This window comes from Salvelinus alpinus, chromosome 25 (genome assembly GCF_045679555.1).
Source record: "Salvelinus alpinus chromosome 25, SLU_Salpinus.1, whole genome shotgun sequence".
Classification (NCBI taxonomy): domain Eukaryota; kingdom Metazoa; phylum Chordata; class Actinopteri; order Salmoniformes; family Salmonidae; genus Salvelinus; species Salvelinus alpinus.
The window spans coordinates 46,865,231-46,883,553 of record NC_092110.1 but is presented as its reverse complement, the minus strand read 5'-3'; the positions used below and the strand labels follow the sequence as shown (position 1 = coordinate 46,883,553).

General features: G+C 46.1%; 1 protein-coding gene across 5 annotated transcripts in view; it reads right to left on the bottom strand.

Moving 5' to 3' along the window:
* Positions 1-18,323, bottom strand: part of LOC139554043 (lysyl oxidase homolog 3B) — an 88,334-nt gene that overhangs the window by 6,662 nt on the left and 63,349 nt on the right. For all 5 annotated transcript variants that reach the window (XM_071366954.1, XM_071366949.1, XM_071366950.1 and 2 more), the window contains 6 exons: positions 17,970-18,033; positions 17,701-17,796; positions 12,955-13,198; positions 6,558-6,673; positions 3,953-4,089; positions 3,567-3,678 (listed from right to left, as the gene is read on the bottom strand). In XM_071366954.1, coding sequence (XP_071223055.1) covers positions 3,567-3,678; positions 3,953-4,089; positions 6,558-6,673; positions 12,955-13,198; positions 17,701-17,796; positions 17,970-18,033 — 769 coding nt within the window. The remainder of the gene's footprint in view (positions 1-3,566; positions 3,679-3,952; positions 4,090-6,557; positions 6,674-12,954; positions 13,199-17,700; positions 17,797-17,969; positions 18,034-18,323) is intronic.

The window sequence follows — 18,323 nt, the reverse complement described above, 5'->3', positions numbered from 1 at the left end:
GGGGTAATGGAGGAGAGGTGAGGACTGGTTGGGGTACTGGAGGAGAGGTTAGGACTGGCTGGGGTACTGGAGGAGAGGTTAGGACTGGCTGGGGTACTAGAGGAGAGGTTAGGACTGGCTGGGGTACTGGAGGAGAGGTTAGGACTGGTTGGGGTACTGGAGGAGAGGTTAAGACTGGCTGGGGGTACTGGGGGAGAGGTTAGGACTGGCTGGGGTACTGGAGGAGAGGTTAGGACTGGCTGGGGTACTGGAGGAGAGGTTAGGACTGGCTGGGGGTACTGGAGGAGAGGTTAGGACTGGCTGGGGTACTGGAGGAGAGGTTAGGACTGGCTGGGGTACTGGAGGAGAGGTTAGGACTGGCTGGGGGTACTGGAGGAGAGGTTAGGACTGGCTGGTGGTACTAGAGGAGAGGTTAGGACTGGCTGGGGTACTGGAGGAGAGGTTAGGACTGGCTGAGGTACTGGAGGAGAGGTTAGGACTGGCTGGGGTACTGGAGGAGAGGTTAGGACTGGCTGGGGGTACTGGAGGAGAGGTTAGGACTGGCTGGGGTACTGGAGGAGAGGTTAGGACTGGCTGGGGGTACCGGAGGAGAGGTTAGGACTGGCTGGGGGTACTGGAGGAGAGGTTAGGACTGGCTGGGGGTACTGGAGGAGAGGTTAGGACTGGCTGGGGTACTGGAGGAGAGGTTAGGACTGGCTGGGGTACTGGAGGAGAGGTTAGGACTGGCTGGGGGTACTGGAGGAGAGGTTAGGACTGGCTGGGGGTACTGGAGGAGAGGTTAGGACTGGCTGGGGTACTGGAGGAGAGGTTAGGACTGGCTGGGGTACTGGAGGAGAGGTTAGGACTGGCTGGGGTACTGGAGGAGAGGTTAGGACTGGCTGGGGGTACTGGAGGAGAGGTTAGGACTGGCTGGGATACTGGAGGAGAGGTTAGGACTGGCTGGAGGTACTGGAGGAGAGGATTGGGAAACACTGAACACTTATGTGTTAGGACTGGCTGGGGTACTGGAGGAGAGGTTAGGACTGGCTGGGGTACTGGAGGAGAGGTTAGGACTGGCTGGGGTACTGGAGGAGAGGTTAGGACTGGCTGGGGGTACTGGAGGAGAGGTTAGGACTGGCTGGGATACTGGAGGAGAGGTTAGGACTGGCTGGAGGTACTGGAGGAGAGGATTGGGAAACACTGAACACTTATGTGTTAGGACTGGCTGGGGTACTGGAGGAGAGGTTAGGACTGGCTGGGGTACTGGAGGAGAGGTTAGGACTGGCTGGGGTACTGGAGGAGAGGTTAGGACTGGCTGGGGGTACTGGAGGAGAGGTTAGGACTGGCTGGGATACTGGAGGAGAGGTTAGGACTGGCTGGAGGTACTGGAGGAGAGGATTGGGAAACACTGAACACTTATGTCTGAAATGGCACCCTATTCCCTTTATAGTGCACTAGACAAAAAGTAGTGCACTATATAGGTAACAGGCTGCCCTTTAAGACCCAGGTCAGTAACAGGCTGCCCTTTAAGACCCAGGTCAGTAACAGGCTGCCCTTTAAGACCCAGGTCAGTAACCGGCTGCCCTTTAAGACCCAGGTCAGTAACAGGCTGCCCTTTAAGACCCAGGTCAGTAACAGGCTGCCCTTTAAGACCCAGGTCACTAACAGGCTGCCCTTTAAGACCCAGGTCAGTAACAGGCTACCCTTTAAGACCCAGGTCAGTAACAGGCTGCCCTTTAAGACCCAGGTCAGTAACAGGCTGCCCTTTAAGACCCAGGTCACTAACAGGCTACCCTTTAAGACCCAGGTCACTAACAGGCTACCCTTTAAGACCCAGGTCAGTAACAGGCTGCCCTTTAAGACCCAGGTCAGTAACAGGCTGCCCTTTAAGACCCAGGTCAGTAACAGGCTGCCCATTAAGACCCAGGTCAGTAACAGGCTGCCCTTTAAGACCCAGGTCAGTAACAGGCTGCCCTTTAAGACCCAGGTCAGTAACAGGCTACCCTTTAAGACCCAGGTCAGTAACAGGCTGCCCTTTAAGACCCAGGTCAGTAACAGGCTGCCCTTTAAGACCCAGGTCAGTAACAGGCTGCCCTTTAAGACCCAGGTCAGTAACAGGCTGCCCTTTAAGACCCAGGTCAGTAACAGGCTGCCCTTTAAGACCCAGGTCACTAACAGGCTGCCCTTTAAGACCCAGGTCGGTAACAGGCTGCCCTTTAAGACCCAGGTCAGTAACAGGCTGCCCTTTAAGACCCAGGTCAGTAACAGGCTGCCCTTTAAGACCCAGGTCAGTAACAGGCTGCCCTTTAAGACCCAGGTCAGTAACAGGCTGCCCTTTAAGACCCAGGTCAGTAACAGGCTGCCCTTTAAGACCCAGGTCAGTAACAGGCTGCCCTTTAAGACCCAGGTCAGTAACAGGCTACCCTTTAAGACCCAGGTCACTAACAGGCTGCCCTTTAAGACCCAGGTCAGTAACAGGCTGCCCTTTAAGACCCAGGTCAGTAACAGGCTGCCCTTTAAGACCCAGGTCACTAACAGGCTGCCCTTTAAGACCCAGGTCAGTAACAGGCTGCCCTTTAAGACCCAGGTCACTAACAGGCTGCCCTTTAAGACCCAGGTCGGTAACAGGCTGCCCTTTAAGACCCAGGTCAGTAACAGGCTGCCCTTTAAGACCCAGGTCAGTAACAGGCTGCCCTTTAAGACCCAGGTCAGTAACAGGCTGCCCTTTAAGACCCAGGTCAGTAACAGGCTGCCCTTTAAGACCCAGGTCAGTAACAGGCTGCCCTTTAAGACCCAGGTCAGTAACAGGCTACCCTTTAAGACCCAGGTCGGTAACAGGCTGCCCTTTAAGACCCAGGTCAGTAACAGGCTGCCCTTTAAGACCCAGGTCAGTAACAGGCTGCCCTTTAAGACCCAGGTCAGTAACAGGCTGCCCTTTAAGACCCAGGTCAGTAACAGGCTGCCCTTTAAGACCCAGGTCAGTAACAGGCTGCCCTTTAAGACCCAGGTCAGTAACAGGCTGCCCTTTAAGACCCAGGTCAGTAACAGGCTACCCTTTAAGACCCAGGTCACTAACAGGCTGCCCTTTAAGACCCAGGTCAGTAACAGGCTGCCCTTTAAGACCCAGGTCAGTAACAGGCTGCCCTTTAAGACCCAGGTCAGTAACAGGCTGCCCTTTAAGACCCAGGTCACTAACAGGCTGCCCTTTAAGACCCAGGTCAGTAACAGGCTGCCCTTTAAGACCCAGGTCACTAACAGGCTGCCCTTTAAGACCCAGGTCGGTAACAGGCTGCCCTTTAAGACCCAGGTCAGTAACAGGCTGCCCTTTAAGACCCAGGTCAGTAACAGGCTGCCCTTTAAGACCCAGGTCAGTAACAGGCTGCCCTTTAAGACCCAGGTCAGTAACAGGCTGCCCTTTAAGACCCAGGTCAGTAACAGGCTGCCCTTTAAGACCCAGGTCAGTAACAGGCTGCCCTTTAAGACCCAGGTCAGTAACAGGCTACCCTTTAAGATCCAGGTCAGTACCAAGCTACCCTTTAAGACCCAGGTCAGTTTTCCATGACAAATATAGAGGTAGAGCTGCTCACCCATATGACAATTGTGAAGCCAGATCCGGTGGCCGTCGTATTTGCAGTTGCATTTCATGGCGTTGTTGGTGAAGTCACTCTCCGCCACTTCAAAGTTTGGATTGATCACAATCTGAAATGATGGAACATGAAACACAATTAGTAAAAAATATTGAGTTCACACCCTTAAGCCACTGTACTTCTGTAACTCCGTAGTCTGCACTTAGTCTGACTTTTCAAAAGGTCCAATTAAATGCAGACAGAATATCGGCAGCACAAGTTTGATTTAGATACTTTTTGGGGAAGCACTGTTTATAACCTCACGCAGTTTCAAGTTTTTCTAAGTTTAGTCGGATTCAGGGCCTCCTCACGATGTTTTAACAGCAACAGAAGACGAGGATGTTCACCTGTAGGATGTAGTTTCCTGGTTTGATGTCGGTGATGTCGATCCACTGGCAGTCGATGTCATGGCGATACAGGTCCCAACACCCCACGGTGATGCCCTGTTCTCCGAAGTTAGCACACTCATACCGCTTAGAGATACCTGGAGAACACAGAGCACTCATACCGCTTAGAGATACCTGGAGAACACAGAACACTCATACCGCTTAGAGATACCTGGAGAACACAGAACACTCATACCGCTTAGAGATACCTGGAGAACACAGAACACTCATACCGCTTAGAGATACCTGGAGAACACATAACACTCATACCTCTTAGAGATACCTGGAGAACACAGAACACTCATACCTCTTAGAGATACCTGGAGAACACAGAACACTCATACCTCTTAGAGATACCTGGAGAACACAGAACACTCATACCGCTTAGAGATACCGCGAGAACACAGAACACTCATACCGCTTAGAGATACCTGGAGAACACAGAACACTCATACCGCTTAGAGATACCTGGAGAACACATAACACTCATACCGCTTAGAGATACATGGAGAACACAGAACACTCATACCTCTTAGAGATACCTGGAGAACACAGAACACTCATACCTCTTAGAGATACCTGGAGAACACAGAACACTCATACCGCTTAGAGATACCTGGAGAACACAGATACACTTATATCTCTTAGAGATACCTGGAGAACACATAACACTCATACCGCTTAGAGATACCTGGAGAACACAGAACACTCATACCGCTTAGAGATACCTGGAGAACACAGATACACTTATATCTCTTAGAGATACCTGGAGAACACATAACACTCATACCTCTTAGAGATACCTGGAGAACACAGAACACTCATACCGCTTAGAGATACCTGGAGAACACAGAACACTCATACCGCTTAGAGATACCTGGAGAACACAGATACACTCATACCTCTTAGAGATACCTGGAGAACACAGAACACTCATACCTCTTAGAGATACCTGGAGAACACAGAGCACTCATACCGCTTAGAGATACCTGGAGAACACATAACACTCATACCTCTTAGAGATACCTGGAGAACACAGAACACTCATACCTCTTAGAGATACCTGGAGAACACAGAACACTCATACCTCTTAGAGATACCTGGAGAACACAGACCACTCATACCGCTTAGAGATACCTGGAGAACACAGAACACTCATACCGCTTAGAGATACCTGGAGAACACAGAACACTCATACCGCTTAGAGATACCTGGAGAACACATAACACTCATACCGCTTAGAGATACATGGAGAACACAGAACACTCATACCGCTTAGAGATACCTGGAGAACACAGATACACTTATATCTCTTAGAGATACCTGGAGAACACATAACACTCATACCTCTTAGAGATACCTGGAGAACACAGAACACTCATACCGCTTAGAGATACCTGGAGAACACAGATACACTTATATCTCTTAGAGATACCTGGAGAACACATAACACTCATACCTCTTAGAGATACCTGGAGAACACAGAACACTCATACCGCTTAGAGATACCTGGAGAACACAGAACACTCATACCTCTTAGAGATACCTGGAGAACACAGAACACTCATACCGCTTAGAGATACCTGGAGAATACACAGAACACTCATACCGTTTAGAGATACCTGGAGAACACAGATACACTCATACCGCTTAGAGATACCGCGAGAACACAGAACACTCATACCGCTTAGAGATACCTGGAGAACACAGAACACTCATACCGCTTAGAGATACCTGGAGAACACAGAACACTCATACCGCTTAGAGATACATGGAGAACACAGAACACTCATACCGCTTAGAGATACCTGGAGAACACAGAACACTCATACCGCTTAGAGATACCTGGAGAACACAGAACACTCATACCGCTTAGAGATACCTGGAGAACACATAACACTCATACCGCTTAGAGATACATGGAGAACACAGAACACTCATACCGCTTAGAGATACCTGGAGAACACAGAGCACTCATACCGCTTAGAGATACCTGGAGAACACAGAACACTCATACCGCTTAGAGATACCTGGAGAACACAGAACACTCATACCGCTTAGAGATACCTGGAGAACACAGAACACTCATACCGCTTAGAGATACCTGGAGAACACAGAACACTCATACCGCTTAGAGATACTTGGAGAACACAGAACACTCATACCGCTTAGAGATACCTGGAGAACACAGAACACTCATACCGCTTAGAGATACCTGGAGAACACAGAACACTCATACCGCTTAGAGATACTTGGAGAACACAGAACACTCATACCGCTTAGAGATACTTGGAGAACACAGATTACACCAATTAGACTACCACGAACAATTACACATCCTCCAAAACAGGATACAGAATGTTCCACTTTGAATGTTGGATAAGATATCCTTGATCTTAACACCCAAATAAAGACAGTTTGATTGGTTGGCCCTCTAGTGGAGTATGTTTTGATTGGGTGGCCCTCCAGTTAAGGAGGTTTTGATTGGCTGGACCTCCAATAGTCTACTCTGATTGGCTGGACCTACAGTAGACTCTGTTCTGATAAGTTTGCCTCCCAGACTCACCTTCGTGACACTCCGTGTCCTCCAGACAGAAGGAGGCCTTGTGTCCCTCAGCCACCTTGGTCCCGTTGGACGACAGCAGGTCATAGTGGGTGAAGATATCCATACTGTGGTAGTGGCTGCATAGGGGACAGAAAACAGTTGAACCTCAGATCTGAGAGTATAGGTCAGGGATATCTGATCTGAGAGTATAGGTCAGGGGAATCTGATCTGAGAGTATAGGTCAGGGGTATCTGATCTGAGAGTATAGGTCAGGGGTATCTGATCTGAGAGTATAGGTCAGGGATATCTGATCTGAGAGTATAGGTCAGGGGAATCTGATCTGAGAGTATAGGTCAGGGGAATCTGATCTGAGAGTATAGGTCAGGGGAATCAGATCTGAGAGTATAGGTCAGGGGAATTTGATCTGAGAGTATAGGTCAGGGGAATCTGATCTGAGAGTATAGGTCAGGGGAATCTGATCTGAGAGTATAGGTCAGGGGAATCTGATCTGAGAGTATAGGTCAGGGGGATCAGATCTGAGAGTATAGGTCAGGGGGATCTGATCTGAGAGTATAGGTCAGGGGAATCAGATCTGAGAGTATAGGTCAGGGGTATCTGATCTGAGAGTATAGGTCAGGGGTATCTGATCTGAGAGTATAGGTCAGGGGGATCTGATCTGAGAGTATAGGTCAGGGGAATCAGATCTGAGAGTATAGGTCAGGGGTATCTGATCTGAGAGTATAGGTCAGGGGTATCTGATCTGAGAGTACAGGTCAGGGGTATCTGATCTGAGAGTATAGGTCAGGGGAATCTGATCTGAGAGTATAGGTCAGGGGGATCTGATCTGAGAGTATAGGTCAGGGGAATCAGATCTGAGAGTATAGGTCAGGGGTATCTGATCTGAGAGTATAGGTCAGGGGAATCAGATCTGAGAGTATAGGTCAGGGGAATCTGATCTGAGAGTATAGGTCAGGGGAATCTGATCTGAGAGTATAGGTCAGGGGAATCTGATCTGAGAGTATAGGTCAGGGGGATCAGATCTGAGAGTATAGGTCAGGGGGATCTGATCTGAGAGTATAGGTCAGGGGGATCAGATCTGAGAGTATAGGTCAGGGGAATCTGATCTGAGAGTACAGGTCAGGGGTATCAGATCTGAGAGTATAGGTCAGGGGGATCAGATCTGAGAGTATAGGTCAGGGGTATCTGATCTGAGAGTATAGGTCAGGGGTATCTATGAGATTTCTGTAAAAACAAAACAAAGATAAAGCCTTGTGTTCCTATTTTTTTTGTATTCATCTCAGGCTGTTGGCGGTAGGTGCACCTGATTCCGCTGCCCTGCGTGCCGGGTAGGCCGAACTGTTGCTATTTTGAACCATTTCATGTGTCTGAATGTACAAATTCTGCCTTCCCGGCGGGCCCAGAGAGCAAATCAAGTGCACTATAGGCCTACCGCTGGCCAATCAGATGGCTCAGATGACCGTGTCTGTAACAGGCATAAAAGAAAGCCATATCAAAGTTGATACTGTGAGATTCCCAAAACGTTTAAAACCACGACTAGAGAGAGACGGTCAACGAATACAGCAACGAGCTGCTGTTGTTATGACTGACTTCATGTTTAACTTCTTACTCAGCACAGTCAACACTTTGTAGTCAACACTTTGTAGTCAACACTTTGTAGTCAACACTTTGTAGTCAACACTTTGTAGTCAACACTTTGTAGTCAACACTTTGTAGTCAACACTTTGTAGTCAACACTTTGTAGTCAACACTTTGCAGTCAACACTTTGTAGTCAACACTTTGTAGTCAACACTTTGTAGTCAACACTTTGTAGTCAACACTTTGTAGTCAACACTTTGTAGTCAACACTTTGTAGTCAACACTTTGTAGTCAACACTTTGTAGTCAACACTTTGTAGTCAACACTTTGTAGTCAACACTTTGTAGTCAACACTTTGTAGTCAACACTTTGCAGTCAACACTTTGTAGTCAACACTTTGTAGTCAACACTTTGTAGTCAACACTTTGTAGTCAACACTTTGTAGTCAACACTTTGTAGTCAACACTTTGTAGTCAACACTTTGTAGTCAACACTTTTATAAGCCATAAAATGTGCGTTCTTCCTATTTCCACTCAGCGCTACAACAAGCACTGCAGCAGTAATGAATTAGGAGGAACGTGTATCTATAGGCGTTGATGTTATTATTAGCGGCTTGGGTCTTTTTTAATATCAAGGAATATTTCACTTTCTCTGGTCATAGGAGGAACAACATGAATTGGTGCATGAGGAAGACTCTGGTCATAGGAGGAACAACATGAATTGGTGCATGAGGAAGACTCCTCTGGTCATAGGAGTAGCAACATGAATTGGTGCATGAGGAAGACTCCTCTGGTCATAGGAGGAACAACATGAATTGGTGCATGAGGAAGACTCCTCTGGTCATAGGAGTAACAACATGAATTGGTGCATGAGGAAGACTCCTCTGGTCATAGGAGTAACAACATGAATTGGTGCATGAGGAAGACTCCTCTGGTCATAGGAGTAACAACATGAATTGGTGCATGAGGAAGATTCCTCTGGTCATAGGAGGAACAACATGAATTGGTGCATGAGGAAGACTCCTCTGGTCATAGGAGTAACAACATGAATTGGTGCATGAGGAAGACTCCTCTGGTCATAGGAGTAACAACATGAATTGGTGCATGAGGAAGACTCCTCTGGTCATAGGAGTAACAACATGAATTGGTGCATGAGGAAGACTCCTCTGGTCATAGGAGTAACAACATGAATTGGTGCATGAGGAAGACTCCTCTGGTCATAGGAGGAACAACATGAAATGGTGCATGAGGAAGACTCCTCTGGTCATAGGAGTAACAGCATGAATTGGTGCATGAGGAAGACTCCTCTGGTCATAGGAGGAACAACATGAATTGGTGCATGAGGAAGACTCCTCTGGTCATAGGAGTAACAACATGAATTGGTGCATGAGGAAGACTCCTCTGGTCATAGGAGGAACAACATGAATTGGTGCATGAGGAAGACTCCTCTGGTCATAGGAGGAACAACATGAATTGGTGCATGAGGAAGACTCCTCTGGTTATAGGAGTAACAACATGAATTGGTGCATGAGGAAGACTCCTCTGGTTATAGGAGTAACAACATGAATTGGTGCATGAGGAAGACTCCTCTGGTCATAGGAGGAACAACATGAATTGGTGCATGAGGAAGACTCCTCTGGTTATAGGAGTAACAACATGAATTGGTGCATGAGGAAGACTCCTCTGGTCATAGGAGGAACAACATGAATTGGTGCATGAGGAAGACTCCTCTGGTCATAGGAGGAACAACATGAATTGGTGCATGAGGAAGACTCCTCTGGTTATAGGAGTAACAACATGAATTGGTGCATGAGGAAGACTCCTCTGGTCATAGGAGTGACAACATGAATTGGTGCATGAGGAAGACTCCTCTGGTCATAGGAGGAACAACATGAATTGGTGCATGAGGAAGAAATAATGCAGTGTGACTCGAGTTTCACCATCAGCTGGAAGACGGTGTCCCTTTCTGGTCAGTGTCAGTGGAGGAAAGAGGGAGCGGAGAGATGTTGAGAGACAGACCCTCAGTCTGCTGCTCTCTCCCTCTGCTGAGACAGACCCTCAGTCTGCTGCTCTCTCCCTCTGCTGAGACTGACCCTCAGTCTGCTGCTCTCTCCCTCTGCTGAGACAGACCCTCAGTCTGCTGCTCTCTCCCTCTGCTGAGACAGACCCTCAGTCTGCTGCTCTCTCCCTCTGCTGAGACAGACCCTCAGTCTGCTGCTCTCTCCCTCTGCTGAGACTGACCCTCAGTCTGCTGCTCTCTCCCTCTGCTGAGACAGACCCTCAGTCTGCTGCTCTCTCCCTCTGCTGAGACAGACCCTCAGTCTGCTGCTCTCTCCCTCTGCTGAGACAGACCCTCAGTCTGCTGCTCTCTCCCTCTGCTGAGACTGACCCTCAGTCTGCTGCTCTCTCCCTCTGCTGAGACAGACCCTCAGTCTGCTGCTCTCTCCCTCTGCTGAGACAGACCCTCAGTCTGCTGCTCTCTCCCTCTGCTGAGACTGACCCTCAGTCTGCTGCTCTCTCCCTCTGCTGAGACAGACCCTCAGTCTGCTGCTCTCTCCCTCTGCTGAGACTGACTATCAGATACAGGCACCATCGTCCCCGTAAAATATAAAGCTAATGTATTCTTACTCAGCTGTGCTTCACAAGTAATACAACAATGGATCCCGGTGGGATCATATAGCCTACCTCAAATGTTGATATATATATATTTTTTAATTGCCAGAGCAACAATGCATTCATTGGCAGGGAAATTCAAGCAAAGCCAATATGTGGTGATAATGTATTGGGCCTATAGGTTACTGCACAAACCTCATTGGTTAATTTTTTTTTTTAAAGTCATGTTAAAAAACAATCTGAGCGGCATTTTGACTCAGAGAATGTTGGTGACCATTGTTCTAGAGTTTTCCCTGTCAACATTATTGAATAAGCTAAATAGCCAATAGGCAGAGGGTAGCTTAATTTGTCTGATTCTCAGTAATAATGTTATGGGAATAACGATGCATTTTTAGTTTGTAAAGGGGTTTCTTGCATCAAACAATACAAAATGTTCAGTCACCTCCTTGTCTAAAGGACAAGTGGATAAACAGGTTCATGTCAAGTCCTGCATGTTTTTCCCCCAAAAGTCTCATGTAATGTAGGCCTACATTGAACACCACCTACAGTAGGCTGAATGATAGAACAGCTATTTCCATGTTAAAATGTTATGAGATGCATTTTCTCCGTTGTTTTTGATGGTAGGCCACTCTGGTAGGCCTACATTATGATCAAATAGCCACAGTAGTCTACTTGACCACTGTTAAACCTGTAATTTAAAGCGGGTACAGCCTCAGTGTTCACAGTAAACCTGTAACTTAAAGCGGGTACAGCCTCAGTGTTCACAGTAAAACTGTAACTTAAAGCGGGTACAGCCTCAGTGTTCACAGTAAAACTGTAACTTAAAGCAGGTACAGTCTCAGTGTTCACAGTAAAACTGTAACTTAAAGCGGGTACAGCCTCAGTGTTCACAGTAAACCTGTAACTTAAAGCGGGTACAGCCTCAGTGTTCACAGTAAACCTGTAACTTAAAGCGAGTACAGCCTCAGTGTTCACAGTAAAACTGTAACTTAAAGCGGGTACAGCCTCAGCGTTCACAGTAAACGTGCACTGGAAGTTGCACAGAATTTTCACAAAGTTCAAGTTTGCGCTCAGCAGACCTACAACCTGCAATCGTATAAACGGGGAGGTTGATTAGCAATTAAACTGATGTGTGCGCCACTATGGGGAAAAAAACACACGTTTGGCTTAAATTGTTGACAACATTGAAGTTATATTTAATCTCCAATGTTTATTGAAAACATATTAAATGTAAAAAAAAACAAAGATTGTCACAGTCAAACGCCTCAAAACAAGACATGGTATCAAGAACGAGATGAAACCAGCTGCAACCAGTCACTTCCGATTCCCCACATGACAGTTTCTTGTCGTTGTCGTTAGCGATCTGACCATCCAGAATGACAACAACAGACTGACTCCTGCCCCCTGGAAGCACGCGCATCGGTTCCGTGACGTTGTCAGCCAACCCATCTATTAAGTAGACAGTTGAAGGTATTCTCTACATCAGCGGGTCCCAACTTTTCCCCCGTTCCAAATCACCGTCTAACAGCTCGAGGACCACCATTCGCTGAAATATTTTTCAATATCTTGGCAGTCAAATTGAGAGTCAATGTTATCAGTTATTAACAGATTAAAGGCCTATTATTACTGTAAACAATTTGTATTGTTAAAGTTAATATATTGTTTAATGTAATGTATTACCAAATGTAATGTATTGTTAAATGCAATGTAGTGTTAAAGGTAATGTACTGTCAAAGGTAATGTACGGGTAAAGGTGATGTATTGTTAAAGGTAATGTAGTGTTAAAGGTAATGTATTGCCAAATGTAATGCATTGTTAAAGGTAATGTATTGCCAAATGTAATGTAGTGTTAAAGGTAATGTACTGTCAAAGGTAATGTACGGGTAAAGGTGATGTATTGTTAAAGGTAAGGTAAAGGTAATGTATTGTTAAAGGTAAGGTAATGTATTGTCAAATGCAATGTAGTGTTAAAGGTAAGGTAAAGGTAATGTGGTGTTAAAGGTAATGCATGGTTAAATGTAATGCATGGTTAAAGGTAATGGCAATGTATTGTTAAAGGTAATGTAATGTTAAGGTAATGTAAAACTACTATTATATCGTAAATACTCCCAACTGTTATAATTTTTATTTTATTGAAAATAATTGGCGGACCACCTGCAGACCACAGGTTGGAAACCGCTGCGCTACATGATTAGGTTGCCATAGTTACCCGTGACAGGCGTGCCAGACCCAGGAGTGGCGTCCAGCCTTGGGCCTGAAGTCGGCCCGTCCGATGTTGTGGATCTGAGAGGAGAACCGCAGCAGGCGGCGGTGTCCGTAGGGCCAGTTAGCACTAGCGGCAGACTTAGACAGACAGTTCTCCTCCGCTGCGCAGTACAACATGTGGAGCGGGCGGTCCTCAATGTACACGGACTGCTGGACCAGGGGAGCATTCAGGACCAGGTCAGACGCCGCTGGGAGGAGAGAGGAGGAGGAGAGGAACGGTGTGTCAGAGCGGGGTCAGTTCAGGGTACAGCAGAGTGGGGTCAGTTCAGGGTACAGCAGAGTGGGGTCAGTTCAGAGTGGGGTCAGTTCAGGGTGTGTCAGAGTGGGGTCAGTTCAGGGTGTGTCAGAGTGGGGTCAGTTCAGAGTGGGGTCAGTTCAGGGTGTGTCAGAGTGGGGTCAGTTCAGGGTGTGTCAGAGTGGGGTGAGTTCAGGGTGTGTCAGAGTAGAGTCAGTTCAGAGTGTGGGAAGATAATTTACTGAATTTCTACACAATTTATAAACTCTAAACTGACATTTGGAGAAGATCAGAAACAAACAAAAATGACCCCAGTCAGTGGTCATCACTGTCAGGTTTAAAGGTCTGTGGAACGGATGTGTCAACCACTACTCAACCTCATCATAAAATGACTAATTTACTTGTGGAACGGCGCATACAGTCGCAGTGTGAAATAGATGCATAATACACACTGTCCAAGTCACACAGCCAACTTCAAATACCAACGTCCGTGTGACCTTCAAGTTTTTGGGGGAGCTATTTTTTCACCATAAAATCGCACATTTATAATAAAGGTTTGAATGCATCTAATCATCGCATTTGCCGACTACTGTTAGATACGCTGATACTCCTAATGTGATGAGTAGATTGGATAGTCCTCATTTAGGCTAATAATATAACTCCATCCTGTTAGCAAAACAGACAACAATGGACGGCTGAGCCGCACAGTGACAGAGTAAGGGACGTTCAGAGACGTTTGTCCTTTCTTTGCCTGGGAAAATGTGGCCTTTTAGAAACACATTTCATTTACATTTCTAGTAACCTACCCTACTGACAAACAGATCAGTAAAAACAACCTTGTCTTGAACGTGACCATCTAGCCCTACGAAAAGAGGAGACGCAAATTGGACCATATGACATCAATCTAGCCTGGAGGAAAGAATAATTTCCCCCCAAAAAACATTCCGGTGACCAGTGGAACTGATCCAATGATAAAGACAGTGAATATGCTCTCGCCGGTTATACGCAGGTGTCAAGAAGAGGCTGTTGGGAGTTGAGAATTTTGATAGCTAGATTAGTGTTTTTTCTCTGTCTTCTCTTTTCAGCAATAACCATTTGCTTTCTAAACGATGTTTTTCCTACGATTGTATTTAGAAATATTGCGATAGTTAAACGGCTTTTCAATGACAGCTGCAACTCAACAATCAGCTACTTGGTAGGCTATTTGCCGTGCGCGTTGCCCAAAACGCGCACTTAATACGATCCACTTTTTTGTTTAAATGACGAAGCTAATGCTCCTCTGTGGCCAAATCATGCTCTCTGGTGTAGTATTTTGAATGATTTTATTTATTTATGTATAGCAACGAGTAATTATATAGCTACTTTTGGCTAATTGAATTCAATTGACTTTAGGGGAAGCTTGTCTTCCCCTAGACTATTGGACGCGCCACCTAAGCCGACATCAATGTGAAAGTAACGGGTGCATAAAACATCTGCTGTGCTGTGCTGCCTGTAGTAATGTGGGGGTCTCTTTGATCTTTATTAGTGAATACCAGTCATGTTGTTGCTCTGTCATATAGACAGGGCTCTAACTCCTCTACCTACACAATGAGATAGGGTGCAGGCCAGGCAGCAGGCTGTTAGCCAGCCTGCCAGCTTGGTGGAGTCTGCCACTAGCACAGTCAGAGTAGTCAGCTCAGCTATCCCCATTGAGACTGTGTCTGTGCCTCGATCTAGGTTGGGCAAAACTAAACATGGCGGTGTTCGCCTTAGTAATCTCACTAGGATAAAGACCTCCTCCATTCCTGTCATTATTGAAAGAGATTGTGATACCTCACATCTCAAAATAGGGCTACTTAATGTTAGATCCCTCACTTCCAAGGCAGTTATAGTCAATGAACTAATCACTGATCATAATATTGATGTGATTGGCCTGACTGAAACATGGCTTAAGCCTGATGAATTTACGGTGTTAAAAGAGGCCTGTCTCCTCCTGGTTACACTAGTGACCGTATCCCCCGCGGATCCCGCAAAGGCGGAGCTGTTGCTAACATTTATGATACCAAATTCCAATTTACAAAAAAGAAAATGACTGCGTTTTCGTCTTTTGAGCTTCTAGTCATGAAATCTATGCAGCCTACTCAATCACTTTTTATAGCTACTGTTTACAGGTCTCCTGGGCCATATACAGCGTTCCTCACTGAGTTCCCTGAATTCCTATCGGACCTTGTAGTCATGGCAGATTATATTCACATTTTTTGGTGACTTTAATATTCACATGGAAAAGTCCACAGACCCACTCCAAAAGGCTTTTGGAGCCATCATCGACTCAGTGGGTTTTGTCCAACATGTCTCTGGACCTACTCACTGCCACAGTCATACTCTGGGCCTAGTTTTGTCCCGTGAAATAAATATTGTGGATCTTAATGCTTTTCCTCATAATCATGGACTATCGGATTACCATTTTATTACGTTTGCAATCGCAACAAATAATCTGCTCAGACCCCAACCAAGGATCATCAAAAGTCGTGCTATAAATTCTCGGACAACCCAAAGATTCCTAGATGCCCTTCCAGACTCCTTCTGCCTACCCAAGGACGTCAAAGTACAACAATCGGTTAACCACCTAACGGAGGAACTCAATTTAACCTTGAGTAATACCCTAGATGCAGTCGTACCCCTAAAAACAACGAATATTTGTCATAAGAAACTAGCTCCCTGGTACACAGAAAATACCCGAGCCCTGAAGCAAGCTTCCAGAAAATTGTAACCGAAATGGCGCCACACCAAACTGGAACTCTTCCAACTAGCTTGGAAAGACAGTACCGAGCAGTATCAAAGAGCCCTCACTGCTGCTCGATCATCCTATTTTTCCAACTTAATTGAGGAGAATAAGAACAATCCAACATTTATTTTTGATACTGTCGCAAAGCTAACTAAAAAGCAGCATTCCCCAAGTGAGGATGGCTTTCACTTCAGTAGTGATAAATTCATGAACCTCTTTGACGAAAAGATCATGATCATTAGAAAGCTGATTACGGACTCCTCTTTAAATCTGTATATTCCTCCAAAGCTCAGTGGTCCTGAGTCTGCACAACTCTGCCAGGACCTGGGATCAAGAGAGACACTCAAGTGTTTTAATACTATATCTCTTGACACATTGATGAAAATAGTCATGGCCTCTAAACCTTCAAGCTGCATACTGGACCCTATTCCAACTAAACTACTGAAAGAGCTGCTTCCTGTGCTTGGCCCTCCTATGTTGAACATAATAAATGGCTCTCTATCCACCGGATGTATACCAAATTCACTAAAAGTGGCAGTAATAAAGCCTCTCTTGAAAAAGCCAAACCTTGACCCAGAAAATATAAAAAACTATCGGCCTATATCGAATCTCCCATTACTCTCAATATAAAAAATAAAAAAAGCTGTTGCGCGGAAATTCTCTGCCTTTCCTGAAGACTAACAATGTATACGAAACGCTTCAGTCTGGTTTTAGAAGTGTGGGGCTGTGCTTTGGTGGATTATATCCTGCGTGTTATATCTGGAGTACTTCTCCTGTCTTATCCGGTGTCCTGTGTGAATTGATGTATGCTCCCTCTAATTCTCTCTCTCTTTCTTTCTCTCTCTCGGAGGACCTGAGCCCTAGGACCATGCCTCAGGACTACCTGGCCTGATGACTCCTTGCTGTCCCCAGTACACCTGGCCGTGCTGCTGCTCCAGTTTCAACTGTTCTGCCTGCGGCTATGGAACCCTGACCTGTTCACCGGACGTGTTACTTTCTCCCGGACCTGCTGTTTTCGACTCTCTCTCTCTACCGCACCTGCTGTCTCTAACTCTGAATGATCGGCTATGAAAAGCCAACTGACATTTACTCCAGAGGTTCTGACCTGTTGCACCCTCTACAACCACTGTGCTTATTAGTATTTGACCCTGCTGGTCATCTATGAACGTTTGAGCATCTTGGCCATGTACTGTTATAATCTCCACCCGGCACAGCCAGAAGAGTACTGGCCACCCCTCATAGCCTGGTTCCTCTCTAGGTTTCTTCCTAGGCTCCTGCCTTTCTAGGGAGTTTCTCCAAGCCACCGTGTTTCTCCATCTGCATTGCTTGCTGTTTGGGGTTTTAGGCTGGGTTTCTGTACAGCACTTTGTGACATCGGCTGATGTCAGAAGGGCTTTATAAATACATTTGATTGATTGATTGACAGGAGAACTCGTGCATTATATCATTCAATGTTGTACTTAATTTCCCCTTTTTCAGAACTAAACACACTCCTGGTTAAAACAATTGTCAAGCCGTACCTTAAAGTGCCTTAGCCCATTCACTGTGCCGTTCCTGCTCTATGTGAATCAACGTTATTAAACCACCTCAACTGGAATCCTACCGGTCTGTCATCCGTGCCCTTACAAACACCTGGAACACTTGGAGCTAAGAAACCCTTATCCAGCCCAACAGGTCCTTCAGGAACTCACTCTCTGAGCAGATGACCCCGGCAGAGAACTTGGCAGCAGTCTTCTGACAGCTGACAGTCCTGTGATGCTGGCAGTGGCTCAGAGACATCTCATTTCCTATACAAAGGGAAGGGGATGTTATTAGACACTTTTCTAAATTTACCAGTAAACTAATCTGAAAATGTGAATTTTAAGGAATTTTCATAACATGTAAACTATGTAAATAAAGCATTTAGTTCAATATAAATTCTGATAACTTTGGTATATTACCGGGAGTTTCGCAACCCTACCTGTACACTTCACTCCACTCATCACCATCTCTGTCACGTTACTACTGTCCCAGTACCATGTTTCCTTAGCAACAGGGGAAGCACAAACAAACAGCAGGAGGTTATCATTAAACATTTATTTATCCAGGAAGTCCCATTGAGACCTATTTTACAAGGGACACTTGGCAATAGGTTATGATAATAATAATAATAATTGATTGGAGTGCTTTTCCTGTAGCTCAAAGCGCTTTATATAGTAATGGGAAAACCTCTTCCTCTACCAATGTGTAGCACCCATCTGAAAGGTGCCAAAACGATCACAACACACCCTCTGATCTTGACACTTGCGCTCTATGAATTTCTTCACTGGTGATC